The following is a 26,478-nucleotide window of genomic DNA, read 5'->3' on the forward strand; positions in this document are numbered from 1 at the left end:
ATATCTGGCCTTGGCCATTTGTAATCTGCGCTAATGACAGGCTGCCAGAGGAGTGTATCTGTATCCGAGCTTGCCTTTGTATCTCTGAGTATCGATAGCCAATCTGTGTATCCAAATCAATTCGCACAACTGCTGCTGACACCTTGACAGATAACGTTGTGTCACATTTGGTTTTTCTTACGCTCAGCTCTGTGATTAGTGTCTGAATATAAAGAGAATTTAACAACCTGTACCGCCCGATTTGCCAGATGATTGACAGATTATAGATAGCAGTCGATAAATGGTAATTAAAAGGGGACTCTAATAAAGCACATCTGTTTCAAATACATCAAAAACTAGTATTCATTTATTGGTACAGCATATTGGTATATTTATATAACTTATTAAAGCCAGTAATAGTAAAGTGGTATTTATTATACTTTTTTTTAGTAATAATAATAATGTACACATTTTACTTAACCTTTTTTGGGTTTAATAATGCCAGTAATGGAATCCCTTTTTTAAGTAGATTTCAGCATGTATTTCAGCAACTTTATTCATATTTCACTTTACCTGGCAAGGATAACAACCATATTAAATTGTATTTCATTAACTAAAAGCTTACTTCTGCCCAGAAATAAAGAGCAATGGCAACAATTCTTTTTTCCAAGTGGGCGGAAGTGGAAGTCCCAGCCAGTCCATTAGGGCAAAAGTTCCCAGCAAATCCCAGCAGGGGAAACTTTGGCGGCAAAGTGATTAAATTTCACTAGGACTAACAATAACCATAACAATACTTTCATGGATGCTTTTCTCTCTGATTTCATTGCGGCAGGTCACGTCCTGGAATTGGCGCAGATTTCGGAGAACATGACCCACTCGCTCTTTTCGAAGGTTTATACCCGTATGGTGCCTTCATCGCGGATGATGATCCATCAACTGTACACCGAAATCATGAAGTAAGTGCTCGTATTTACTGTAATAAAATAACGAACTAGCTGTATTTAATTAATTCGAGTATAGAAGTTTGATTCTAATTGAGTAACATCCCCTTTAGCCATCTGATTTACACCTCCAACTATACGAACAGCAATGGCCAGCTGGGCAGGCGAGGAATTGGCAGTGTCCAGAGCAACTTGGAGGAGGCTGTGAGGCATTTCTTTGTTCAGCTGTTCCCAGTGGCCTACCACCAGATGGTTCATCTGTCCAAGAACAATTTGGGTGACTTGCACGAGGACTACGTCAACTGCCTGAAGCACAACTTCGACGAGATGCATCCATTCGGGGACATTCCCCAGCAAGTGCAGTCCAACCTGGGCAAGAGTGTCCACATGTCCAATGTCTTCATGAATGCCCTGCTCCAGGCCGCCGAGGTCCTCAGCGAAGCAGATGCCCTTTATGGCGAACAACTGACGGACACGTGCAAGCTGCATCTCCTCAAGATGCACTACTGCCCCAACTGCAATGGCCACCACTCGAGTTCCAGGAGCGAAACGAAATTGTGCTACGGCTACTGCAAGAACGTGATGCGGTAAGTTGATATGCGGAATGGGGTTTCGATATGTTAAGATTTCATAAGATTATATCAAGAGTTTATATATATATTTTTAAAACTATAAATTGTTATACCGACCATATGTAATGCCCCTGTTTTATGATCTTCAGCGGCTGCTCGGCGGAATATGCCGGACTACTGGACAGTCCCTGGTCAGGTGTAGTGGATTCCCTGAACAACCTGGTCACCACCCATATTCTCTCGGACAGCGGCATCATTAATGTCATCAAACACCTGCAGACTTATTTCTCTGAGGCAATCATGGCCGCCATGCACAATGGGCCTGAACTGGAGAAAAAGGTGAGTCGTTCCTTAAAAAATTAAGAGCAAACGATCGAAAAAGCGAAGCTTTAAATAACTTGCCCACATTAAGTATTCATTAAGTATCGTATTTATATTTAAATGCGCTCAATTTTAAATCGCATTATCCCTTATTGCATAAACTTATAAGATGTATGAGTGCAAGATATTTCAAGGACACAGCTCTGATTTTCAGACATCTGTCTGCAGATGCGATCGATTTCGTTAACTGGCGTTCCAAGGACACGATCGTTTAATGGTTTAATTGCCAGTTAATTTATGAACATTTTAAATGAATTTAATGGATCGGAATTCAGTTCCGGCCTTCGAACTTGTTCTGTTCGCTGCAGTGGCAGTAGTCTCTAAAAAATATCTTTGGCATTTCGAGATCTTGTTAAACATGCACATGACATCCAATTGATACCCGTTCGCACGATTGGCATGTTGCCGGGAATTTAAAATGCTAAATTCGAATGGAGTCGGAGTTCAGTTCAGTTTAGTCCCGTCCGCACCAGAAAGTTGCAATTTACATGCAGGGCGATGAGCTTAATATAATGGGTCAGGTGGGAGGCGGGCAGACACGTGCGCCTTGCATGAGCGGCGGCGATTAGCAAGTGGAAGTGGAACCCCCCAAACCGGAGCTCTACATGGTTAACATTCCCCCTATTGTCTTGCAGGTAAAGAAGACGTGTGGCACGCCCAGCCTGACGCCCTATTCGTCCGGAGAGCCGGATGCGCGGCCTCCGGCCCACAAGAACAACGTGAAGTGGGCCACTGACCCGGATCCGGGCATGGTCCTCTTCCTGTCCACCATCGACAAGAGCAAGGAGTTCTACACGACCATCGTAGACAAGTGAGTATTTAGACGATGCCACAAACTGTATTGATTGGGTTGGGATTTGAACTAGCTACTACATTGACTGACCAAACTATGACTTAAAAAGGATAGTGTCCTGGCGAGGATTAACGCTTCTTGGGCTTGGTGATCATGGCAATCACATCCTTTAACAGGCAAAAGTACAGCGGCGTCACAATGGCCACAAAGAAAATCAAATTGGCGAAGAATCCATTCTTTACTGGCACACGACAGCCCTGAAAATTAGAATTAAATATTAATTTAAGCCAATTCAAAGCTTAACTATATGCTTTAATGTTTAAAGCTTACATGTCGGGGTATCGGTGCCATTGGTCGAGCCAAGCAAAAGTCGTGGGCCAGATGATGCATCCACAATACTAGCTCCTTGAACATTTTGTTTATTTTTAACTTATTGAACAATACAGAATAGTTGTTGTGAATTTCAAAACAACGAAATAGTGAATTGAAACAACAAGCTTACTGAGCTCATATAACTTTTCAATTCATCAGCTTCTGCGATGAGCAGCACTCTCGTGAGGATCACTCCTGCTGGACAGGCGATCGTTTCGGGGACTACACCCAGCTGCTGATTAATCCGGGCACTGATAGCCAGCGATATAATCCCGAGGTGCCCTTCAATGCGAAGGCTCAGACCGGCAAGCTGAACGAGCTGGTCGACAAGCTCTTCAAGATCCGCAAGAGCATTGGAGCTGCGGTAAGTTTAGTTCACCATTTGGGCACTTGGAACTCTTTATTCATTTTCCTGTACACCTCCACAGGCACCTTCCAACAGCATACAGGCGACGCACGACATCCAGAATGATATGGGCGAGGGCTCCGGCGGCGGAGAGGGCCAGATCGGCGACGATGAGGAGGAGTATGGAGGCGCACATGGTTCCGGAGATGGTTCCGGCGATGGTAAGTTGTTACAAATCTTTAAAAGTCCCTACATGGTCGCTTCCTTCCGTAAAAGAAAATCTCCTTAACCCATATCCTGTTTTTGTTTCCAGGACCCCATACGCCCATCGAGGAATCCGAAGGCACCACCACCAACGAAGTGGAGTCGCGTGAAAGCGGCAAGACCAGTGGGTCCAACCCACTGGCAGGCACCGCGACGTGGATGCTCCTCACTCTAGTCACAATGCTCTTTAGTAGTTGTAGTTAAGGATGCTACCCCAGCCGAGGGATTGAACACAAAAAACGCAATGCGCCCCACTGTGCGAGGGCAGTGAATGATGTAACCAGAAGAAGAGCAACAGCAGATGCACACGAATCGAGTTAAATCATGAATTAATAACTATTATCATTATTATTATTATTTGTGTAATTCTTAAGTTGTTACAAGTAATTTATAGGCCCTAAGCGCATTCATCTAGCAATCGACTAACAACTTACAAACCAGAAGCGAACCGTGAAACCCTTGAAGCGCACCTCTCCTTCTAGCTTTTCCAAATTTGAAGCTCATCGAACTTCCATGCCGAATCCAACTAGACTTGTGTGCCATATAAATGCGTTGGATATTTGCATACGAACCGAGCAATCGCTAAACACAACTAACTATAAACGAAAATTAAACTAAATAGGCTCGCAATCAAGCAGAATCCCTTTCCATAGAGTGTGCAGTTTGTTCAGATACATGTTAATATATATAGCGTACAGTACACAAAGCTCAATGTTCAAAGCAAGTTGTTCCTTTTCGGTGTAATTACACAAGTAAATAGATCTGAAATCAGAGGCGTGGCACCACATTCAATTGCTAAGTTTTTGGGGGCGATCACAAAATATTATATACGTAAAGGATATAAATCTGTTAGCTGTAGCTCAGTGAATGTTAAACTAAAGCGAAATTATTGTTGTCTACACCTTTCGAACTGAACGAATGCGAACAATTTAGAAATTGATCAATTGGGTTATCGACGCGAAATGCATACGAATGGAATTTAGTTGAGTAAACGCACGGAAAAACTAGAAGACTTACAGCTTTATACGCAAACAAAAACGAAAAACGAAGTAAAATCGATGAAAATCTATTGATATATTAATACGTATATTATATGTAGCATTACTTAAATTATATGAACAAAGAGAGAAGACGACCTTGGGGGGACAACAAATGGAAAAATGTCATAAAATGCATTCAGCTAATTAGAGTTTACAGAGCACTTGGATTTCTTCTTGGGGAGAGAGTGCAGAAAATGCAGAGTTCAGCGCACAAATCACAGTTCGCAAATTTGCAATTTCAATCGAAACTAATGTTGCAATCTTACGGATACTTTACAGTGGGGCAGAGCGCTGCTGAATCAAATCCAGAGAGCAGCGCTGGCGGCACTCTAAAAAAACAAGTAAATATATATATATACAAATGTTTATGAAATATGCATTAAAACGAGTATGGCGCCAGCGATAAGAATGAAGTCTATATATATATATACACATAAATGAATTAACTAATTAAATCGTAATTATATGCTAGTGCGTAAACGTAACGATTAGCGCGTAATGTGTAAAAAGCAAACAGTTGAACGAAAACAACAAATTTAGTTAGTAGCAAATTAACAAAGGAAGCGCCAACTGCCGCCGCACACAAATTGGCATATAGGCATATACATACATATATCGCATATACACTTCGATCCGATCGAAATTAGATCGTAGTGTGCCGGCGCGCTGGTTGAACTATGTATAATTATTATTTGTATCATTATTATTTAACTATTGCATGTGATTAATAATATTTAAGTTAAACGTAAACGCAACATATTAAATTGTAACTTATGTATACCGCAAAAGCAGCCGCAATGTGCGCAAAAAATCATCGTTGTAAATCTATTCGGAGATAACCAATGCGAATCGAAAATTGCACTAAAAATAAATGTACTACTTTTAGATGCCTAAAAACCAATAAATAATTATGTAACAAGAAACGCAAGTCCAAGAAGTTTATTGAAAGCGATACGCAATAGTGCTATGAGTGTAACGGCAGACTAGCAAAAATGAGAACTTTTGTAAATTTCATTTAAAACCTGAATAAACGTCAATATTTGAAATTCGAATTTAGCGCCTCCTTATTATGCAAGCAGGTGGCAACACCACCGAACTCAGCATTCTTGACTACAATCGTATACACATGTGTAGAATTGCGGATGGAAACTCCCGGCATATGTTGATATCAGAACGGCAGCTCCGGACATGTATGAAATTACTCTACAAAATACCGTCGATTTCCCGACTTTAAAAGTAGATGTAGAAAATATTAAAAAAAATACTGACATGGTAATAAGTATTTATACATATTTTAAATTTATTAATTTTGAAGATATCTTATATCTACAAAATAAATTGACTCGTGAGATAGCAACAATTTTCATTCTACATTCTACATATGTAATTATGTAAAAATATAACGATAGTTTTATACTTTTAACTTATCTCACATCTCAATCTATAGTACCATCTCTAATCAAACGCGTTTTTGGCGGGAAGCGTTTACATTCTCATTGTTTTCCTCGCATTTCCCGGCAAATAGCGTCCGAAAAACATCTTTGGAAAGCAGCTGTACTCAATTTGCTGTCCATTGTTGAAAGTACAAGAACAAAAAAAAAAGTAAACCAACCGCAAGATGGCTCGACGAGATTATGCCCAAGACCGAGGTAAGTGCAATGAATTCTCAATCTTGACGAGGCATCAAAGATCCAATGTTTGTTGATTTACAGAATCTATCAAGACCTTCTTGTCGGAATTCTGCAAGTGCGACGATGATGGCAAAAAGGAGTTCGTCTACGGATCCCAGCTGGTGAAGCTGGCCCATCGGGAGCAAGTTCTGATCACCATCGATCTGGATGATCTGGCGGAATTCAATGAAAGTCTGGCGGAGGCGGTGGTCGACAATTGCCGGCGATACACGTCCATATTTAGCGATGTGATTGCTGAACTCCTGCCCAGCTACAAACAGCAGGAGGTCCACGCCAAGGACGCTCTGGATGTGTACATCGAGCACCGCCTGATGATGGAGTCCCGCACCAGGAATCCCATGGAACAGCGCGATGAGCGGAACTCTTTCCCCTCGGAGCTGATGAAGCGATTGTAAGTGTTTTTATTAAGCGGTTTTCGCCATTTTTATCCAAACCAAACTCTAAAAATCGAACTCCTTTTAGCGAGGTGGGCTTCAAACCAGTGTCCACGGAGAAGGCGCACTCTATTCGCGAGGTTAAGGCCCAGCACATTGGCAAACTGGTCACGGTTCGTGGCATTGTTACACGCTGCACGGAGGTCAAGCCCATGATGGTGGTGGCCACCTACACATGCGATCGCTGTGGCTCGGAGACGTATCAGCCAGTCAACTCGCTATCCTTTACGCCCGTGCACGATTGCCCGTCGGATGATTGCCGAGTGAATAAAGCAGGAGGTCGTCTGTATTTGCAGACCCGTGGCTCCAAGTTCGTCAAGTTCCAGGAGGTCAAGATGCAGGAGCACAGCGACCAGGTGCCAGTGGGCCACATTCCGCGCAGCATGACCATCATGTGCAGGGGTGAGGTCACTCGAATGGCCCAACCTGGAGATCACATTGTGGTATCTGGAGTGTTCTTGCCATTGATGCGCACAGGTTTCGCTCAGATGATTCAGGGTTTGCTATCAGAGACATTCCTCCAAGCTCACGTGAGTTACCCCATTTAAATCAAACCAATTTTTTTAAAATGTTTAATATATTGTTTCCTTCCTTAAAGCGCATCATCTGTATCAACAAGAACGACGAGATTTCGGACAAGGATGCCGAGCTGACTCCAGAAGAGCTGGAGGAATTGGCCCAGGATGATTTCTACGAGCGCTTGGCCACCAGCTTGGCTCCCGAAATCTATGGCCATTTGGATGTAAAGAAAGCGTTGCTCTTGCTGTTGGTCGGAGGAGTTGACAAACGGCCCGATGGCATGAAGATTCGTGGCAACATCAACATCTGCCTGATGGGAGATCCCGGTGTGGCCAAGTCGCAGCTGCTGGGCTACATTAGCCGATTGGCCGTGCGATCGCAGTACACCACAGGACGAGGTTCCTCGGGGGTGGGTCTCACCGCTGCGGTCATGAAGGATCCCCTCACAGGCGAGATGACATTGGAGGGAGGAGCTCTTGTGTTGGCTGATCAGGGAGTCTGCTGCATTGATGAGTTCGACAAGATGGCGGATCAGGATCGTACAGCCATTCACGAGGTAATGGAACAGCAGACAATTTCGATAGCCAAAGCAGGCATCATGACGACCCTAAACGCTCGTGTTTCCATCCTGGCCGCTGCTAATCCCGCTTTTGGACGCTATAATCCTCGTCGTACCGTGGAGCAGAACATTCAGCTCCCTGCGGCCCTGCTCTCACGTTTCGATCTGCTGTGGCTCATCCAGGATAAACCAGATCGGGATAATGATTTGCGTTTGGCCAAGCACATCACCTATGTGCATAGCCACAGCAAACAGCCACCTACTCGAGTCAAGGCCCTGGACATGAATCTTATGCGGCGCTACATCAACCTGTGCAAGCGCAAGAATCCAACTATTCCGGATGAGCTTACCGACTACATTGTGGGCGCTTATGTGGAGCTGCGTCGCGAGGCGCGCAACCAGAAGGACATGACCTTCACCTCGGCCCGTAACTTGTTGGGAATCCTGCGATTGTCCACCGCTTTGGCTAGGTTACGTCTTTCCGATAGCGTGGAGAAAGATGATGTGGCTGAAGCGCTGCGTTTGCTGGAGATGTCTAAGGACTCGCTCAACCAAATCCACGAGCACCAGAAGGGACAGTAAGTAGTTGCAAAGGTTGCAAGTAAATCCTTGTGCTTACAAGAATATTTCTCATTTTCAGTGTTCCCAACACCTCGGATCGAATCTTTGCCATCGTTCGCGAACTGGCTGGCTCTGGAAAGGCAGTCAAAATCGCCGACATCATGGACCGCTGCACAACCAAAGGATTCAAGCCCGACCAGGTGGACAAATGCATCGATGACTACGAGGAGCTCAATGTCTGGCAGGTCAACATGGGACGCACGAAGATCACATTCATGTAGATCGCCCGCTTCATCGCACATCTTATATTTAGCAAATAAGTTTATGTCTCTTTATCGCCAATCGTTAATACTACTCTCATACATTGTCACTTTACCATTTATCATTGTCATAAATAAATAAGAATTTTGTATTTGACTTAAGGACTGTGTCTCCTTTGTACCAAAATGTATGCTGTTTTTCTGGTTAATATGATTTTATTTAATATACTTTTTAAAAGACATCCAAATAACAGTACACACTTTTGCAAATTGCATTTAAAACTACAATAGATCTGTTGAATTCCACAGCTTAATCAAGTTACGAGAACAGCCCATGATCCTTGCCTATAAATTCGATGTATTATTCCTTTAAGGACCTCACACAATACGATCTTCACATACACACACGATCCACGTCACTGTGAGACAACGAGTTACACACACATAGAGATATATTGAAAATGGTGCAATTTTTCTACTAAGGACGATACACAGATTTTGTTATAAAGCCAAGTCCATCCAAACGAAGGGATCTACATGCTCTTGTTGAAGCTTAGGGCGGCTCGAAGTTTATTTCGGACTCGAGGCGAGTTCCATCGATTTCCCCCTGCCGATCTCAGGCCCACCACGGATCGCAGCTCGTTTGGGGATATACCCTCGTCCACGTCATCAGCCTCCGTCTTGATCTCCATCTTTTGGACAATGAGCCGAACCAGCTGGTGCTGCTGCTCCAGCATGCGACTAATGTCGCGCAACTTTCGCCTCTGCCGTTCCAATTCCGCGTTGATGTAGTCATCGTTGTTGTCGAAGGAGATGACGTCCATGGAGGCTGCATAGAAGTTGGAAGTGTATTGGATGGACCTAGTACCAGATCTTTTCCCAGACAACTTACAATCCTCGGTGAATGGATTCGAGAACCACTTGCGCAGAATGAAATCGCAGAAGCCCAGCTTGCACTTGGTTTCATTGGGATACTCAATCAGCTCCATCTTGTCCACTCGCTGCAGCCAGACATGGGGCAACTTCCTCTCCAGCTCCGTGTGGAGCACCACTTGCATGGCCAGCCTCTTGAGCTGGGCATTGCGACGCACTGACTCAATGTCGCCGACAGCCAAACCGATGAGCAAGTTCATCAGAAGAATGGGCATAAGGATCATAAAGACACCTTGCATAATAAATTGAATATCAATTATAGGAAAAGTAATGCTATAACTGCTACTTACTCAAAATCAAGAATGAGGTCATGGGCACCTTCAACTGATCCCGATAGTAGGTGTTCACATAGGTACCCACAAAGTCCAGCTCGCCCAGCATCATTGAGAAAGTTCGCAGCAAGGACATGGGTATGTTGGAGAAGGACAAGTGATTCGGTTGGGGGTCAATAATCTAAGGGAAAAGTAGGAAAATATCACTCGAAAAATCCAAATTAAAGCACCTACCTTTGAAAGTAGTATATAGAAAGCCAGACCAAAGGCGATTATCAGTATGGAGAATACCATCAGCACTTTGATGAGCGTCTGCAGAATCTCCAAGAACATGACCACATAGATGCCGACCTGGTCGAATCTTTGCAGGAACAGCAGCAATCGGAACCAGGACAGAAACACTGCTATTGAAGCGGCCGAGTAATGAATGGTATTGATTCCTCCATCCGGCTGAAATGCCGGTGTCACCATCACCAAAGCCGAGATGTACAACACCCAGGATATCAAATTAACTGTCTCCAGGATATAGTGCAATTTCTGCTGGTATATCTGTATTAGTTCCCGCATCGAGTTGAGCAGTATATAGACCACTATGACCACCGCACAGAAAAGTATTGCAGTGGTTCTATTTATACGCTCCTCGCAGGAATCCAAACGAATCTGTGATGCCACCGACGGGTTCTGGGAGAGATTCATGGTCAGCTGCTCCCACCTGAAAAAGGGAGATGTTGCTATATGTTTTTGGGTAACAATGATCTCAACTCACCCCATATTGCAGTATTGACTCATCGTCTTGTTGTCTCCAGCCTTCAATTCAATGTTGTTCATCATCAGCGAGGAGTAGATGGTTACAAAGACCAGGAATATCGAGTAGATCAGCAGGTTGGCCAGGTGAAAGTACTTGCCGTACGAGTTCCACTTCATCTGCAGATACTTCTGGCTGAGCGGGTGGGCCAGCAGCTCCACCCTGCCATGGGTTACCATGGTCTGATCGATTGATTAAAAGGAAATGTATATATTAGTAATTTAAAAGATATATTTGAATAAACACGCACACGACATACAAGATATAAAAGCCGGAAAGTGAGTCGGTTAGTGGGTTAGTTTGGGGGACGATACACAATTGCAGAGCTCTGTGATCTTTAAGAGAGTTCGGGGACACTCACGTTCACCACGGCCAAAGGCGCGGGTCGCCACTTGGGGTCATTGAACTCTTTGCGCTTGGCCTCAATCTGTTCGGGTGTCTTTTGGTAGGGCCAAAACGAATATTTTATCTGGATGGTAACCAAGTAATGAGTATCGATGTATGGATCTTAGCCATTAATATGAATTATGGATCATGATGTGCCCGCTAAACCTCATTCTATACTCGATTGTGTGCCACATCCCAGCCCACAGTAACCCCAAGATCATGTATCAAGACCAGGAAGGAGGAGGAGCAACACTAAAAAAACACGCATGCAACAGATCTGGGAAGGATTCCAGTTTCCGCTTACATTCAAAGCCGGCAACGGAATGGGACTGGCGGTCGTAATCGACTCTCCGGTTTTCTCATCAATCTTGGCAAACATAAAGGGGCATTGCAAGAATGCGAAAGAGTACTTGATCTGGTCACGGCGATGTCAATGGGGGCGAATAGAAATCAATTAGCTTCGATGGAATGAGATGATGATTGGGCTTCACCCTGGGAAAACGACAAACTTACGTAGAAACTCTTGGAGTCCTTCTTGCAGTTGGCCTTGGTAATGCACTTGTCCTGCACCGCCTCGAATACCTTGGGCATGGAGGCAATCAGGGCGAGGGTCACGCACGGATGCTTGTCGGAACGCAGAGCCATCACCTCGTTGGCCCGCTCCTCGTGGGTGACCATGGCCAGGGCAGCCTCCGGATACTTGTAGTAGATGGCATAGTCAATGGCACTCATGTCCAGAACATTGTAGACCAGCTTGCAGCCCATAGACATAAGCACGGAGATCGCATGGGGCTTATTCTCCATGGTGGCCAGGTGGAGGGCGGTGTTCTGATGGGGATTAGTCATTCTAATCTTGATCTTGATTAACCAGTTGCCAATTATTGTCACTCACCCCATCCTTGTCCACCTGATCGAGCAGATGCGAGTGCACCGAGTGCAGCAGCTCGATGGTCTCGGTGTATCCGGACATGGCCGCTAGCTGGAGGGGATTGCGTCCGGTGTGGTCCCGATGGAGCAGGGCTCCCCGATTGAGCAGCAGCTGCACCACTCGAGTGTGTCCTTGCTGCGAGGATATGTGCAGTGGTGTCATCCCTGCACCGTCACTTTCGTTGATAATGAAGGATCCCTTCTCGGAGTCCAAGAGCTGTCGCACCGTATTGTACCTTCCGTAGCGAGCGGCAAAGTGCAGTGGACTCTCGTTGTTGTTGTTCTTCAGGTTGATGCAGGCTCCCAGTCGAATAAGGTTCTCCAGCGACCGGATGTGCCCATCCCGACTGGCGTAATGCAGCGGCGAGCAGCCCATACTGTCCTTCTCGTTGAGCAGCAGCTTCAGCTGCGCCTGCGTCTGGCAGTTGGCCACCTGCTCGGCGAAGTCCGTCAGCCGACCGCCGTTCATGATGACGAAGTGCAGCACATTGCGGGCGGCGGCGTCCTTGACACTAATGCACGCCCCCAGGCGAATCAGGAGGTGAACTGGAAAAATAGGAAGACAAGTTTCCATAGTAAAGATAGCTTTGATAGGAAAACCGTGGGTTAACTATGCTCACCTGTTTTCCAACCGCTACGCGATGCCGCAAGGAGCAACGGGGAGCGGTGCTCCTTGTCCAGGGCATTAATGTCCGCTCCCTCGGCCACCAGATAGGACACAATGTCCGGATGATCGAACATGGAGGCGCAGTGCAGCGGCGTCATCTTCTGCACATCCGTGCAACTCAGACATAGTCGCTTCTCCATTGGCTGCATCTCGAACATGAGCTTCACAATGTCGATGGCTCCCTAGACAAAAGAAAAAAAAACAGAACAAGAAACGGAAATGGAAATGGAGAACCATGTCGGATCATTCATCCGTAGTATGTATTTCCCCAACATGGAAAGTGCTTTGTTTTGTTAACGGCAAAGTCACGTTCTTCTTAGTGAATTTGCATAAGAATTTGTCAAATTAAAGTCAACTAAGGACACCAAGACACGAGGCGAACCGAAGGAGACCGAAAGGAAACCACACAGCCACTTTTCACCGCCCATTGGATATGGTTTAATGCTGTTTTCCTTTCGCTTACTGGCCAAGAACGCTTTGTTTGCTCAACTCCACGTGGAAATATGAGAGTTTTCAAATGCTTGGCAGCCTGTCAGTTGGTCGCCGCTGAAGGATTTCCCAGTCAGCAGCACACCTGTGCATCCAAAGCATACACTCACCTGGGCACAAGCCAGGTGCACTGGCGTCGAGAGATCGTGTTGCTGCGTGGATATCTTGGCCCCGGACTTGAGGCACAGCTCCACAGCCTTGATGTCGCCACCATGGACAGCCGAATGGAGCGGCACATTGCCCTCCGAGTCGTAGAAGGATATCATCTCCTCGCGGGTGCAGCCGCGCTGCTCGCCCCACTGTAAAATGGATGAAAACATTAGATGAGCTCATTCCGGCCGAGATTTATTTGTGGAAAAAAAAAGAAATTAATAGAGTTATTTGCGTCACCGTTCTCGTATTAATCCTCAAAGGTCTTAAATCAGCTTTTAAAAGCAGGTGTCAATATATTAATAACAATAGCTACACAAAAGATTAAATTACTATTAAAAAACTTAAACAAGTGCAATCTAAGCTAAAGAACATTACTTGTATAATCGACTACGCATTTAAATAAATCAAATCAAGAAAATCAATCAAAACAACACATAACTCTTTTTTTTTCAATGCTTTAACTTTTGGGCATCCTAGAAGTGTCTTAAGGCGACCAGAAAACTGTTGTCCAAAGTGAATGACCGACCCCGCCTGAGTTATCCAACATCTGATATTTTTCTGCAGCTTAAAATTTTGTGGAAAACATGTTATTCTCCATGCCATCCAACTCTCGACAGCGGCAGAGTGACCCATAACAAATTTGATACTTTTTAAAGAGGTCGCTGACAACGCGGCGTATACGCAACTTCAATCAGGGAGCAAAGCAAAATCAAAAACTAAATAAAAATAAACCCAAAACCAAAGAGAGTGCACGATAGGTCTGGATGGGATGGGGGGCTATGTAAGAGGGGTAGGAGTAGAAGGAATCAAGCAAATCGGGTCAGTGTCCAATGGGGATAGCTTCCACAATAGGATCAAAGCTGGATGAGATGACATACTCGTAGTTGTAGCATGCAGCTGGGACAAGTGCGAATCGGTAAATGGAAGGGATAACTTGCCTGGAAGAAGACCTCCATTGTCTTGGAGCTGGCATTCTTGGCCGCTTCGTGTATGGGATAATAACCATTGTTACAGGGCTTACGTGGGCATGCATCGAACTCAGTTATCTGGAAGATACGATGAGTTATTGTAAACAAATATAAATGCGTCTAATATAATATGCTAGCACTAGGAACACACACACACACACACTCTTTGATATTTGGGTCTAGTATAAAAGCAGGCAAAACAATTTCAATTTTCTTCTACTGCGTATACCAACCTTTATTTTTCATGTTCTCTATGATAAATTAAACTTTTGTACGGATGAGTGTGTTTTTCGAGAGGGTGGTGTTGGGTGAATCAAGTTGATTAATGGCTTAATATAAATCAAACCAATGCAAATAAAATGCATGAGTAAATACAAAAGCAAGGCCGAACGTAAAAAATAATCAAATGAAGCGATTGGCCAAAACTCACACCACTTACCAGGATACGAGCGCACTCCTCGTGATCGTAGATGGCGGCCAAGTGCAGAGCGGTGCGTCCATGCTCGCCGCCCTGCTGGATATCGATGACATTGCGGTACTGACCCATCACCCGAAGGGACTTCACTTTGTTCAGCTCGGTGGCCAGGTGCACTGGGGCCTGCTTCTTCTCGTTCAGCACTCCCGTATCCACTGGGCTGTAAGGATTGTCGGCCAGATATATTTTAAAGTTCAATCGGGCTAAATCAACCATGGTTGAGCCACTTACATGGACAATAGATAGTCCAGAGCGTCGTAGGCATCGCTCTCCACGGCGATGTGGAGCGGGGTATTGCCGGCATTATCCTTCGCATTAAAGTCTGTAAATCACGCTTGATAAGGAGTCCTGCTTAATGGCTTTATCCGCTCACTTACCGCCATTCTGGTCGCGGATGTACCGCAAAATGTTAACCCTATTACGGGCCGCCGCCTGATGGGCAGCCGTTCGTCCTTTCGCATCCTTTAAAGCAATGCGCGAGTTGTCCGCCATGAAGAGTCGCTTGAAGTCGTCAAGGTTTCCCGACTCAGCCGCCTGAAACAGGAAAAACAGGTGTCTCTCACTTTGCAGCAACATCAATTAAAACACTAAGCTCTGTTTGGTCTGCCAGCACTGGCAAAAATACTTAATTAAGAGAACATTTTATTTTTTAAAACTAAATTTTTAAGAACTGATTTTAAACTCTTGTTTGTAGCTAGAGTCTTTAACTTCCTTCCTGTCAATAAATTAAAATTTCATAACAATACAAAATTCTTTTACATGCAATTAAAATTTCCTTTTAATTTTTGTATATATAAAGGTGCTTTGCTAGTTCAAGGCGAAGTTCTTTTAGTTTCATTTACTTTCTCTAAGAACTTTCTGTTTGCCTTTCGTAGTGCAAAGCAAAGAAAGTGCAAAACAACGTCTTACAGCAAAATGTCAATAGATTTTAGGACATTAACGCCTTCCGGCGACTGAGTAATTTGATTGTCTTATTGCCTTTCCTGTTTTCTTCATAAAAATGAATTTGAAAACACTGAATTGAGAAGCGTTTTTCTAGAAATGTCCAGGAGTAAAATTCTGTGAATCACTTAAAAGGAGGGGGTGAAATGAAACTTTTAGCCCCCCCAGAGAGGTCATTTTGTGATTCGCTCGTGGCTAATTGAATGAGTTCGCCGGCAGCAGTTTTACCTCCAGATAGTCCACGATTGGTATCTTTGGCGTCGAGGACATCCGCAGGATGCGTGCCCACTTTTTGGGCAGGTTAAGCGGCGCCATTGCAGTCATTTCCGGTTCGCGGGCACAGCCGCCCATCAAGAATCGCAGCGCACTGGCGAAGTCTTCCCTCTTAGGAGTCTCCTTGTCGCCCGAAGTCATTGTCGACTTTAATTACATTTGTGTTTAGTTAGTGGATTAACTCTTATTGTCCTTACAGCTCAGCTGGCAACATGGGACGAAGTTTCGAGAGAGCCTTGACTTGTTATGGATTTTTTCCAATATGATTTCCATATGCGTTCTCCTTGTGTCTTCTGAATTCAGTTTTGATTTTCTGCCTTTACGTGGGTGACTCAATGGCTCCTTAATGCCAGTGGACATTCAATTAGAATGCGTTTTGCATTCCAGAAATAGCGTTTCGTTACGACAGCTTGTAGCTTGGTTATGTGAACTTATGAACTGAGTCCTTTTCGCTTCTTATGAATTCAGCTCTGTTTTGCAGTTCGTTTGGTGTTTTAATTCCGATCGAAACTCAATTAGATTGCGATAATCAGGAAACTTGCAGCTTTGATATGCGTACGTTTCTTAAATTGCAGTTTTGTTTATCCGACAAACATTTTTTCTATTTCCTTGTGTATATATTGTGAAAAACGTTCATAAATGTTTAAAAAAACAAGTTCAGTTGTTATCACTTTTTGAGCAATATTTTGTATATTTAATGTTATATTTGTACTGTGGAATGTATTAATCGCGTTCACTTGTCATACGAATTTTGAATGTGTAAAATATCCTTGAAGTTGCACGGTTTTGTGTATTAACTTTCGTTCTGTTGCACAAGTCGTTATTGAGTTAGTTAACTGCCACAAATGTAATAAATGAAATTGCTGTGCCACTGATTTGCTGCCAAGTTAACTTGATTTTTGGTAAGCTCGACGAAGAGTAAATATCCAGATGAAAAAAAAGGTTAAGTCCACGCGGGAAGAGTCGCTGAATGACTGAAATCTCGGACCAAACAGTCTTGCTTTTATAGCCAACTGGCGGCAACTTCGGGTGCGTGTGGCACAGGTCCTTTGGCGAAGGATGTGCTTCGTGTTATTTTGTTGAACTCGCCGGTCAATTTTGGTTTCAATTTCAATCTTCCTTTCTCAGGCGCTGAATGTGAAAAGGACTTGTTGCGCTAATCACTTCTAGGTAACAATATTCGCAATGGATCTATTATAATTTTTATTTGCTGAAATGTTCTTGAAATATCTTTTTTATAAAAAAAAACCTATTGACATTTTATTAAATAATCTCTTTTGAGCTTCCTTGGCCGCTTCTCGAACATTCAAAACACGAGGCTAGGAGCACATGGAGAAGCATTTATCATGACTCTCGCTGCGGGAATTGCCTCGGGTCTTCACTTTGGAGAATTGCCGGCCCGCACCTGCATGGAACCCATTCTGGATCTACTCACCCGCAATATCCTGAAGGGGCTGTCACGCAAGAGGCAGACCTCCGCCGGCGGTTCGGCTGGCAGGATGGCCTCCAGCGGCGTGTCCGCATCATCGCCATCGATTTCAATCCGCTTGGGACCCGCACTGCGCTCGATTATCATTGAAAATATCCAATACTGCAAAGAGATGTCAAAATGGTTAAGCCAGTTAAGTTATGTTAAGTCATAAATTATTTATACGTGCTGGCTAATTATTAAATTGATTATTATCCAACGAGTTCGAACAGGAGTTCGAATAGGTCTAGTATATTAAATCCACTTCACTTCACTTATCTCTGTTATACAAACAAAAAATAATAATTTTTAAGCCAAATACATACCTTGCTGTTCCGGCCGGTGCTGCCGCTGCTGTTGCTCCTTGGCTTGGGAAGTAGCTTCGGCTGGGCCTCCATGAGGTCAGGTGGCGATAGGGCGCCGCACTGGCCGCTGTAGACTCCGTTGTAGAGCTTGGGCATCCTGGAGCTGGTGCTCTTGGAACTCTGGTTGCGATCCGTGGCCGTGGCCGGAGCTGTAATCGTAAAGGGCCGCTGGTCGCGACTGTACGCGCTGGTTAGTGGCTCGTTTGTATTTCGCAACTTATCACACATCATCGGGCTGGGCGGCAATCAGTGGACTAATTAGATATTGATTGGGTTAAACGGTTTGCAAACGCGTAAACCGACAGCAAACCAATTAAGATAAACCGTCTGTCACATGATATCGCCAGATATAGGAGATACGAGCGAGGACGATCCACCAGATACAACTGTGTCGCACTAGAACTGAAGCGTAACTGCAACTAGGGCTAATTTAGCAGTAACCCTTGGCCAATTTACACGCACTGAGCCATCTATCTATGTATGTATACTATATATACCTTGGCTGGCTAGCAAGTCAATGGCCATTTGTCATTCTACACATTTATAGCCACTGCCCGAGGGAATCGAAGCCGGGACTCCCTTTCGCGGGCCCATTAACTGGAACTGTCTAATTAATGGTTTGTTTATTTTCGCCACTCGACTGGAGAAATTTGCATAATGCCTAGCCTGTGTAAATCCAGACTTACTTAACTTCCTCCAGCCCCATTTTCGAACTGCTTTCGACGAGCAAAGGATTCCAACTGCAAGGCTTCTCTCAGTACGCAGATATTTCGAGGCGGGTATCGAACTTTTAATTACATTAAAGAGATACTTATCAGATGATATGAACGATTTCCGTCTAATGAAATTAGAGGTACGGAGCCTCAGGTGAGAAAAAGAGCTCTGATTATTTCTACACCCAGTTGGATGAGTTGACAAAATTAGAGGCTTTCGATTAGTCTAAGTGGTGATGGTGGGCAAATATCGGAGCAAACATTGACCGGCCATCGGGTAAATAAATCCCTTAATTAAAGGGACATTCAAGGGGTTACTTTGGGTCATAAGTCTATTATCTACATAGTCTTGCAAAAATGTTGGATGTATTATTCAGATTACTGCTATGCTAAAAACAATATAAAAGACTTAATAAAATCCTTGTCTTACCTTTGCTATCTTCCAACTATTCAATCCCTAGCTCGTTTTTCCACTCAGCGCGTTTGGTATTTTCTTGGGGAGTAGCGGACAGGATGCACTTACATCTTCAATCCACTTTGAATTTAAAGAACTTGAACTTGATTTTGATTTCGACCAAGACTAGAACGGAGCACACGGAGCAGGCACAACTGCGACAGCAGCAGGAATTTTCCGAGTATTTTCGCACTGAGTTTAACCGCATTTAAGGCTGCTTGCCATATGTTTCACTCTCGATCCTTTCCTGCGACGTGGAGGAAGCACTACAAGAACGCGAACAAGGACTCTGGCTTCTGCCTGCAAAGGCAAAGGGATGGGGCTTAAGGATATAACTAAATTGTGTTTAAACTTTCACAGCTCTGATGGACTTCGGACACTTTAATTATGAAAATAAATTAGCACCTTTTGATGTACAATTTGTTCAAAGAGGTCGGATATTCCTGGGAGTTTCCTGCTGAGTAATTTGCGAACCGACAGCCTCGATAGCTGGACACCAACTGAACGTGGCAGCCTTTGGACCCTATAGGTTTCCCGGCCAGAACGGTTCAGACCAGTTCGGGGCGGTCCTGATAAGCAATGGCAGCCTTTCGTCACTCTCGTCTCGTTTCGCCGCGACTGCCGCCATTAGCACATTAACACTGCGGCACAATCAAACCGATATAGATACCATATGCACACATGAACATCCACAAACAAGCGAATCGTCGCTTTTGTCACCCACATGGTGAAATACTAGAGAACCCCTGGGATAGTTCTGGATGCTTTAAAGGCTTCTCGCTCAAGAAATAACTGGAGAAGTGATGTTTCTATGCCAAATCATGTACAAGATAGCATAGGGATATATAAAAGTATAGGCGAAAGAACATCTACTTTTAAACGATAAAATTAACTATTGACCCAATTAAACACACTATTTTAACATCCTACTAAGAATATTATTTTAACAATAACACTATTATTGTTTCAGCCAAGCTTATTGCTTATCTACTTCATGCGACATTTTAAATATAGCTTGGCCTTAGATGTTTATATGTATGCAGTCCTTTGAACTCCTTATATAAACCGACGTCATAACAATTCAGTGGGGTTGAGTCCCAGTCCCAGCTATTATCGCATTCTCACCACTTTGGCACTGGAGATGGCTATTAGCCAATGAAATTAATTACTTTTTAAGTGACGGAGTAGCAGGGCAAAGAAACAACAAGCTAATTTATTGAAAAACTTTCAAAACGCAAGGTAAAATTCAATTTAGCGAACAATATAAACAACAACAATAAAACAAACAAACAGGAAAGAAAGGAATAAAAAATAGTCCTCACTCCAGTGGAATGGTCATGAGTTTGGCGGGCAGATTGGAAAAGAAGAGCACCAGTCCCAGGATAACGATCAATATGAACAAAGTCCACAGGACATACTTTCGAATGACTGGCCAGAGGATGTGCCGAAAGGATTTGCAAGGATGCGTTAGTGGATTGAAAGAACTGTCCGGTCTGCTGTAGGTTAATTTAAAGAAAACATTGTCAAGTTGGCCAGAATTAAAAACAAGTGGAAACTTACTAAGGCGGCTCCAAGGCCATCGGTGGATCCTGTCCACGACCAGCCGGCCGGTTGACGGCCTCCACATCCGTGCAGACTTCGATGCTCAGCTGCATTTTGCCCTGGAATCACTCAAGAGGTCACGGATAACAAGCCAAGGATAAGTCCACCAAAACTCACATTTTGAACTGTGGCCTGGCTGCGTTGCGATGGATGTGCATTACTTTGCAGCGGAAACCAGCCGTTGATGACCTTGCGCTTGAAGAGATTGATGCGCTTCCTCTTCTTGGGATAGGGCTTACATAACTGGGCAGCTGGATACGGCGCATACATGTTGGAGAGATTGAGCTCCAGGGCGGCCAGGTACTCATCCTTGGTTAGCACATCCTTATCCCACACCTGCAGATAGATAATAGGCGGCTTCTTGAACTCGATTTCCTCCAGCAGCCCCGCCTTTCGCCGGATTACCATCTAGAAAAAATATAAATTATAAAAAGAAACGGGAGCCCACGGAATAATTAATGGTGAAAAGGCGCCGCAGTATTGTTTACCCTGACCAATTAGGCAAGGTCATGGCTTACCAGGTCCTCGTTGGGGGAATACTTGAGGCCGAAGACCATGCGCCAATTAAATGCCGCATCTCCTGCAAATGAGCGGTAATGGATATCGGTCGATTGGCGCTTGTCCTCATCCTCGCACCATCTGCCAAGTACAGCGAAAAACGTCCGTAATTGCATATCGTTTACCTAGATTCGCTTGTAACCCATGGGTAATAAGCAGCCCCTCCTGTTCACCCCGCACACCCACACACTCACCCTATCACGTAAACGTCGCTCATTAGTTTGCCAAAAATGTTTTTGTCGCCCGCCTGAATCCCGACCAGATTCTTAACCACAACACGCACCTCGAAATCCGCGGGCGGCACAGGGGTTATATCGATGGGACTGGGCACATAGATGTTCGCCTCGAACAGCTCTATCCACAGTTGGAGTTTGCCCTGGACAATGGGTTGCATTAGTCGATTAGTTTATTATAAATATATCTAATGAAAATATTACTTTTTTATATCTAAAATAAAACTAAATGTGTTTTATCAATGATTATTACTCATAATGCAATTTGTCACAGATTAGGTAAATAATATCGATAAAGGCAGTCTGGACTCTTTTTTGCAATACATGTATAGCTTTAATTTGGCAATGCTATTTGTAGATATTTTAACTAAAAGTGAGTCATTGCATTGGGATAGGTTTGCACCTACACTTCGTTGTTTGTATTACCTGTTCGACATTTGGAAAATCATCGCGGCAGAGGGAGCGGGTTTCCACATGTTCCGGAACCAATTTGTAACCGAAGGATGGCAGCTTATCCATATTCTTAAGCACGGCTAAACTAAGCCTCTCCTGCAGCTCCTCATCTAAAAAGTTATATACTGATACAAGAACTTATGATCTTAAAACGAGTCAGTAGTAACCCACCTTTTGAGATCAAAGTTTCGTCCCCAAAAAGCATTCCGTCCACCTCAATTACATTACCATAATAGTAGGGGGCCTGAATGCCCCTTTTCTGGCAAAGATCTATGAGAATTTCCGAGGGCAACTTAACGTCGTGCCAGTGGTTATAGCCACTCTTTGTGTACTCGTTGGCCAAACCCACTGTGGCACGATGCCTAGTTCGCCAGCGATCCTCCAGATCGATGTTCGTCTGACCGATCACCTCGTCCTTGATCTTGTCATGATCATATACCATCACTTGCAGCATGTGATCTCCTGGCAGCGTAGCCTCCATTTCAAATAGACGCCCGAAAACTGGATTACTGTGGTTGGGTGAGAAATGGGCTCTATCGGAAAACGTCTTGCCGCCCAGGAACAGCTTCACATAGCAATCGGAGTCTCCTTTCACATCTCGAGGACGCATCTGAACACCCTGGACTACATAAACACGTACCAATAGTTTAACTGTCTCACCCAGTGACTGTATTGTGGACTGATGTCGAGGATGTATGGGATTTGACATGTTGCGAACCATGTCGCCACCACCTCCGGGATCCTCAAGTATGGGGCACTGACAAGGGGTCAACTTTAGTTGCAGCTTTAAGGTGGCATAGATATCTTCTTTGGGTGGACCATGCTTCTTAAACTTCACGCCATGAACCAACTGCACGGGAACGGCCCAATCCTGGAGGTATCCAAACTGAGCCTGCTTCTCCAGCTCTTCGTAGTAGATAACCAGGCGGTGCTTGTGCTCGTGACACATTTCGGCCGCACTCCAATACATCGAGTTGTAGAATTTAGTCCACCAGGTGAACTCTCGCTCCTCGACAAATTCGAGGTCATCCAAGTCATCATGGAACCTTAAAGCGTGACGATTGGCATAGGGAGCTGGACGCAAACCCAACGCGAAGAGCAGCCGCATCCACCAGCTGCTGATTCTGGATGGTTTGGTCTCCTCCTCTTCCCATTCCAGTTCCTCTTCCTCATCCTCGTCATCTTCATCTTCATCCACACTAACCGTGGTGGAAGCTTCTACAGCGGCCAGGTCTTTTTTTAACACACACTTGAGGGTCCTGTCGCGTTGCAGGAAATTTGATGAATTGGGTATGAGAGCTGCTCCCAGAGTGGACTCGCTGCTGAATCCGGAGAGAAGGACATCGGTGGCTATAATCGCCGGCCAGTAATCCTGTTGATCTGGCAAACTCTGATCGGGGTACTATATAGGTGGGACCTTACTTTTCTACGGTGTGAACTTACAACCACTCCAGATGCGTAGGCCACCAAAAAGTTTATGCTGTTCCGGATGCGTGCTGTGGAGGGTCCACTGGCCAGGACCAGATCACCCATCATCACATTGATTTTCCGCTTACCAGCAGAACTCATGCTGCCCTTGGAGTAATTGCGCAGACCCACAAAGAAAACTTCTAAGCTGTAATGAGCAATAGATTAAGCCAAATGTCCTACAAAATTTACCAAGCTTACACAAAATTCTGCATATTTGGCCTGATGGCCATTGGAATGCCCGTTGCAAGTTGTGGTTCCTTTTTATCATCCTGACCAGGGGGTTCCATGGAGATTTGAATGATCTCGGCTGACATCAAAACCTCTGCTTGTAGAGTTCCTTTTCTAGCAATTGGCACCCATTTGAGAGGAGGTGGAGTCAAGTACTTCAATCTCTGTAGCTTTCGCAACGGATTCTTTGAGCAAGCAAATACTCCTGCATCCTCCCAATTGGAATCACTTGCTCGATCCTCGCTAATAACACTCATGGCCACGCTTCCCATGCCCACAAGGTCCTCTGGTAGACTGCGTTCGGAGTTGTAGAATTCCAAGGAGAGAAGTGGAGGGTTTCTTAGATAGAGACCAATACCTCCTGGTAGTGACACCCAGTTAAAGGTGATCACAGCATTCCAAATGGGCGATAGAGTTCCGGGAGACGTATACGTTTCACAGGCCTGGTCGGCAAACAGGACTCTCAGATGGGGGTCACAGATGTTCTTTTTTTCACCGCCAGGACGTACTTTGGCTTGGTGTATGTAAACGTGACAGAGGAAGTGTGTCTGCTCAGGATTCAGCTGCCACAACATGGGCTCAATGTTGGCCCAATCTTTATTGACAACAGAAAGAAACTGTTTTCGCTCCCGTTCCACAACAATGGCTAAACATCCTGATACTATGGCCGTGGTGCACCCACAATTGGGGCAGGTGTGCGTACAGCTCGCGGACTTGAAGGAAAAGCTCTTTAGACGCCAACAAAGGGTCTCCTGATCCGCATCCTGATTTCGTAGATTCAAAAAGAGCTTGGCGTTCAATCGGCAAACACCCACATCCTTACCGCTTGCACTTAAGGTAAGCACCAACTCTGGCCACTCGTCCTGTGTTCGTGCCATACTGGAAAGGGATCCGATTTCGGCTACCAAACGCTGAAGCTCATTAACCACATCACCAATGGAGGTGTCCAGGTGTTCCAGAAAGCAGCTGCGTAGTTTATGCTTAAGATTTTGAAGTTCCAGTGGCAATTTGGCGAAATAGTCCAGGAGGTACAGCTGCCGGTTAATGTCCCAGGTGGTGCGCTTTGGTTGCACGTCGTGGTCGAACCGGTGGGCATCTAGGCCCTCCTTGATTCTGGTCAAAATGCTGTTCACAATGACCTTCAGGCATTTAGCCTGCTCATCATCCTGGTGTGGATATTTTCGCTGAAAGAGCTTGAAGGTATCCAGTTCTGAACGCTGCCATTTATTTAAAATTATAGTAAAATACAATAGAAGGTGGAAAACCCCAATAGACGTACCATATAATTGACTATATCCAGCATAAAGAAATCACTCTCGTACTTGGCTCTATTGTCCGGCAAACGGACACGAAACATGCAGGACTGGAAAGGTGCCTCCCGCCGGAAACTCTTTGAGTTCATTGCCGACCGGAATCGATCCAAAGGTGTCCTTAGCTGACCCTCCAGCACGTTCGAGCTGTGTTCGGCTAATCTCGCCGAGATCTTGTATGCCGTACCCGAGGTGAGGATGTGGTGACCCATTAGTGGAAGAAACTCAATCAGATAGACATCGTCATGCCAGAAACGGGTCTCATCCAAGCCTGGCACCGTCTTGGAGGAAAGCGTGTGTGTGGGCTTGGAATCCGTTAGCATTTCAGACCGAAGTTCCATTAGAAGACGACCAACATAGATCATAGGATTGACAGGATCGTAAAGATGCAAGTAGGTGGGTCCCAGAGAAGGAGTTCCTATTCAGTTGTTATACAAAATCTGCCTTTCGTGCCACATATGACTCACCATTAAACGCGATCTCCTCAAGACACAATTCGAACTCAGCCACGCATTTCCATTGCAGATGCTCATGGGTAAAAATTAGGATGAGGAATCGCTGGGCCACCGACGGATACATCCAGGCAAAGTTGATCTCGTAGTTCCACACGGGCGTCGACGTGTTCTTGACTACCGGCGTTTTGCCCTTGAAAGGATGGAATCTGTACTTTAGAAACGGAAACATAAGTCAATGTCGAGAGCAAAGTACATTGAAGCCGGCAAACGATACTTGAATCATGTAGTTGCTCTGCCTGATGAAGTAACCCCGGTAAAAGGCGACGAAGTATCGAATATTACTTGGAGCGAAGGTGTTCACGTTGGTCAGGAGATTCCTAGGGGTATTCGGTTCCTGAGACAGATCGATGTTTAACATATACTCACTTCTCGATATCATCAAAATCATGATCCACCGTCCACTTGTTCAGACTTTGGGTGTCCTGCTCCTCAGATCCGAGGGCATAAGACACCGGACTATGCTGGGATACGATGGCCAGATCCAGTTGCAAATAGCCGTGAGGTGCAACGGCATTTTCTAGGGTCTGGTTTTCTCCAATAGGTGCTTCCAGGCGACCCCACTTCTTGAAGTAACCATGATTGGTCTGGTTCCACACACTGTGTAGATCCACCAGCAGCTCACCCACTACCACATTTTTCTTATAGGTCATGTGTTTCTTTAGCTCAAAAAGGATTGTTAGCCGCAGGAGTTCGGTTAGCGTACAATGGAACTCAAAAACGAAGTACTGAGGATGCGTAAATGGAATACCTTTAGAAAATGTATTTGTATACACATAATTCCCATCAAAACACACCTCATTGAAGAAAGGATTTTCGGTATTCGGAAAGGACTTGGTGCTCTTCGTCATTTTGTCCAGGCTAATCCGCACGTACAGCTCGCCGGAGGTCACTCCCACTTGCGCTGCCTTGTGCACCGTGATGCAGATGAGAAACTCTTGCGGGGCACCTGCGAAACAGTCCTCCATGTAACTCATTATCTGACCAACTCGACTAGGAAACGGGTCACGGGAATAGACATTTTCAAAATCGCCTCGAAATTTGAATGGAAAGCAAGTGCTTTTCAGTGCTTCGAATGAACAAAGGCTCATGGCTTGGTTCGTTCAAGT

At 44.8% G+C, this 26,478-nt stretch overlaps 5 protein-coding genes across 15 annotated transcripts in view; 2 read left to right on the forward strand and 3 right to left on the reverse strand.

Moving 5' to 3' along the window:
* The window catches only part of LOC117139260 (division abnormally delayed protein), a 63,483-nt gene extending 57,872 nt beyond the window's left edge, over positions 1-5,611 (forward strand). The window contains exons 3-9 of the mRNA XM_033301478.1: positions 812-935; positions 1,034-1,507; positions 1,642-1,831; positions 2,509-2,684; positions 3,198-3,402; positions 3,467-3,605; positions 3,698-5,611. Of these exons, the coding sequence (XP_033157369.1) occupies positions 812-935; positions 1,034-1,507; positions 1,642-1,831; positions 2,509-2,684; positions 3,198-3,402; positions 3,467-3,605; positions 3,698-3,852 (1,463 nt within the window). The 3' untranslated portion in view covers positions 3,853-5,611. The remainder of the gene's footprint in view (positions 1-811; positions 936-1,033; positions 1,508-1,641; positions 1,832-2,508; positions 2,685-3,197; positions 3,403-3,466; positions 3,606-3,697) is intronic.
* On the reverse strand, positions 2,690-3,085 carry LOC117139261. Its single transcript, XM_033301479.1, has 2 exons — positions 2,997-3,085; positions 2,690-2,923 (listed from the first exon to the last, which is right to left on the reverse strand). The coding sequence occupies exons 1-2, from the start codon at positions 3,078-3,080 to the stop codon at positions 2,795-2,797; spliced, it is 213 nt and encodes a 70-aa protein (XP_033157370.1). The 5' UTR covers positions 3,081-3,085; the 3' UTR covers positions 2,690-2,794.
* A 695-nt stretch (positions 5,612-6,306) lies between the features above and the next one.
* On the forward strand, positions 6,307-8,869 carry LOC117140062 (DNA replication licensing factor Mcm7). The gene is made up of 5 exons (XM_033302807.1): positions 6,307-6,337; positions 6,401-6,770; positions 6,842-7,343; positions 7,412-8,469; positions 8,532-8,869. Exons 1-5 carry the CDS (start codon positions 6,307-6,309, stop codon positions 8,731-8,733), a joined length of 2,163 nt encoding a protein of 720 aa, XP_033158698.1. The 3' UTR covers positions 8,734-8,869.
* Positions 8,870-8,929: 60 nt separating this feature from the next.
* LOC117140061 (transient receptor potential cation channel subfamily A member 1) lies at positions 8,930-18,237 on the reverse strand. Of its 6 annotated transcripts, XM_033302804.1 has the most exons (17): positions 17,798-18,231; positions 17,439-17,594; positions 15,959-16,150; positions 15,166-15,322; positions 15,020-15,110; positions 14,753-14,948; positions 14,284-14,391; positions 13,303-13,491; positions 12,657-12,885; positions 12,002-12,582; positions 11,623-11,937; positions 11,414-11,524; positions 10,684-10,904; positions 10,152-10,629; positions 9,936-10,098; positions 9,605-9,877; positions 8,930-9,541 (listed from the first exon to the last, which is right to left on the reverse strand). In XM_033302804.1, the coding sequence occupies exons 1-17, from the start codon at positions 18,065-18,067 to the stop codon at positions 9,246-9,248; spliced, it is 4,026 nt and encodes a 1,341-aa protein (XP_033158695.1). In that variant the 5' UTR covers positions 18,068-18,231; the 3' UTR covers positions 8,930-9,245. The 6 variants fall into 6 exon arrangements, with proteins under 6 accessions (XP_033158695.1, XP_033158697.1, XP_033158696.1 ...); XM_033302805.1 differs by lacking the exons at positions 11,414-11,524; positions 15,959-16,150 and adding an exon at positions 11,084-11,191 and having other exon boundaries at positions 8,931-9,541; positions 17,798-18,230; XM_033302800.1 differs by lacking the exon at positions 15,959-16,150 and having other exon boundaries at positions 8,932-9,541; positions 17,798-18,229.
* Positions 18,238-20,242: 2,005 nt separating this feature from the next.
* On the reverse strand, positions 20,243-26,460 carry LOC117141425 (otoferlin). Of its 6 annotated transcripts, XM_033304859.1 has the most exons (15): positions 26,167-26,460; positions 25,739-26,097; positions 25,566-25,689; positions 25,325-25,502; positions 24,827-25,275; positions 23,518-24,764; positions 23,293-23,464; positions 22,510-23,239; positions 22,021-22,434; positions 21,823-21,959; positions 21,358-21,539; positions 21,124-21,244; positions 20,723-21,013; positions 20,564-20,664; positions 20,243-20,499 (listed from the first exon to the last, which is right to left on the reverse strand). In XM_033304859.1, exons 1-15 carry the CDS (start codon positions 26,458-26,460, stop codon positions 20,322-20,324), a joined length of 4,977 nt encoding a protein of 1,658 aa, XP_033160750.1. In that variant the 3' UTR covers positions 20,243-20,321. The 6 variants fall into 6 exon arrangements, with proteins under 6 accessions (XP_033160750.1, XP_033160749.1, XP_033160748.1 ...); XM_033304858.1 differs by having other exon boundaries at positions 22,021-23,239; positions 25,325-25,523; positions 25,587-25,689; XM_033304857.1 differs by having other exon boundaries at positions 22,021-23,239.
* Between the last annotated feature and the right edge of the window lie 18 nt (positions 26,461-26,478).

Source organism: Drosophila mauritiana, chromosome 3L, assembly GCF_004382145.1.
Source record: "Drosophila mauritiana strain mau12 chromosome 3L, ASM438214v1, whole genome shotgun sequence".
Classification (NCBI taxonomy): domain Eukaryota; kingdom Metazoa; phylum Arthropoda; class Insecta; order Diptera; family Drosophilidae; genus Drosophila; species Drosophila mauritiana.

Coding starts and splice junctions, on each gene's coding strand:
- LOC117141425 (XM_033304858.1), bottom strand. CDS start 26,460: ATGAGCCTTTGTTCATTCGAAGCACTGAAAAGCACTTGCTTTCCATTC. Junction 25,690..25,738: donor GATTTTGATGATATCGAGAA/GTGAGTATATGT, acceptor GAATACCCCTAG/GAATCTCCTGACCAACGTGA. Junction 20,665..20,722: donor GCCAGGCCACAGTTCAAAAT/GTGAGTTTTGGT, acceptor GAGTGATTCCAG/GGCAAAATGCAGCTGAGCAT.
- LOC117139261 (XM_033301479.1), bottom strand. CDS start 3,080: ATGTTCAAGGAGCTAGTATTGTGGATGCATCATCTGGCCCACGACTTT. Junction 2,924..2,996: donor TGGCACCGATACCCCGACAT/GTAAGCTTTAAA, acceptor TCTAATTTTCAG/GGCTGTCGTGTGCCAGTAAA.
- LOC117140062 (XM_033302807.1), top strand. CDS start 6,307: ATGGCTCGACGAGATTATGCCCAAGACCGAG. Junction 6,338..6,400: donor AGATTATGCCCAAGACCGAG/GTAAGTGCAATG, acceptor GTTGATTTACAG/AATCTATCAAGACCTTCTTG. Junction 7,344..7,411: donor AGACATTCCTCCAAGCTCAC/GTGAGTTACCCC, acceptor CCTTCCTTAAAG/CGCATCATCTGTATCAACAA.
- LOC117140061 (XM_033302804.1), bottom strand. CDS start 18,067: ATGATGTGTGATAAGTTGCGAAATACAAACGAGCCACTAACCAGCGCG. Junction 12,886..13,302: donor TGCACCTGGCTTGTGCCCAG/GTGAGTGTATGC, acceptor TCTTTTGTCTAG/GGAGCCATCGACATTGTGAA. Junction 9,542..9,604: donor GAATCCATTCACCGAGGATT/GTAAGTTGTCTG, acceptor ACTTCTATGCAG/CCTCCATGGACGTCATCTCC.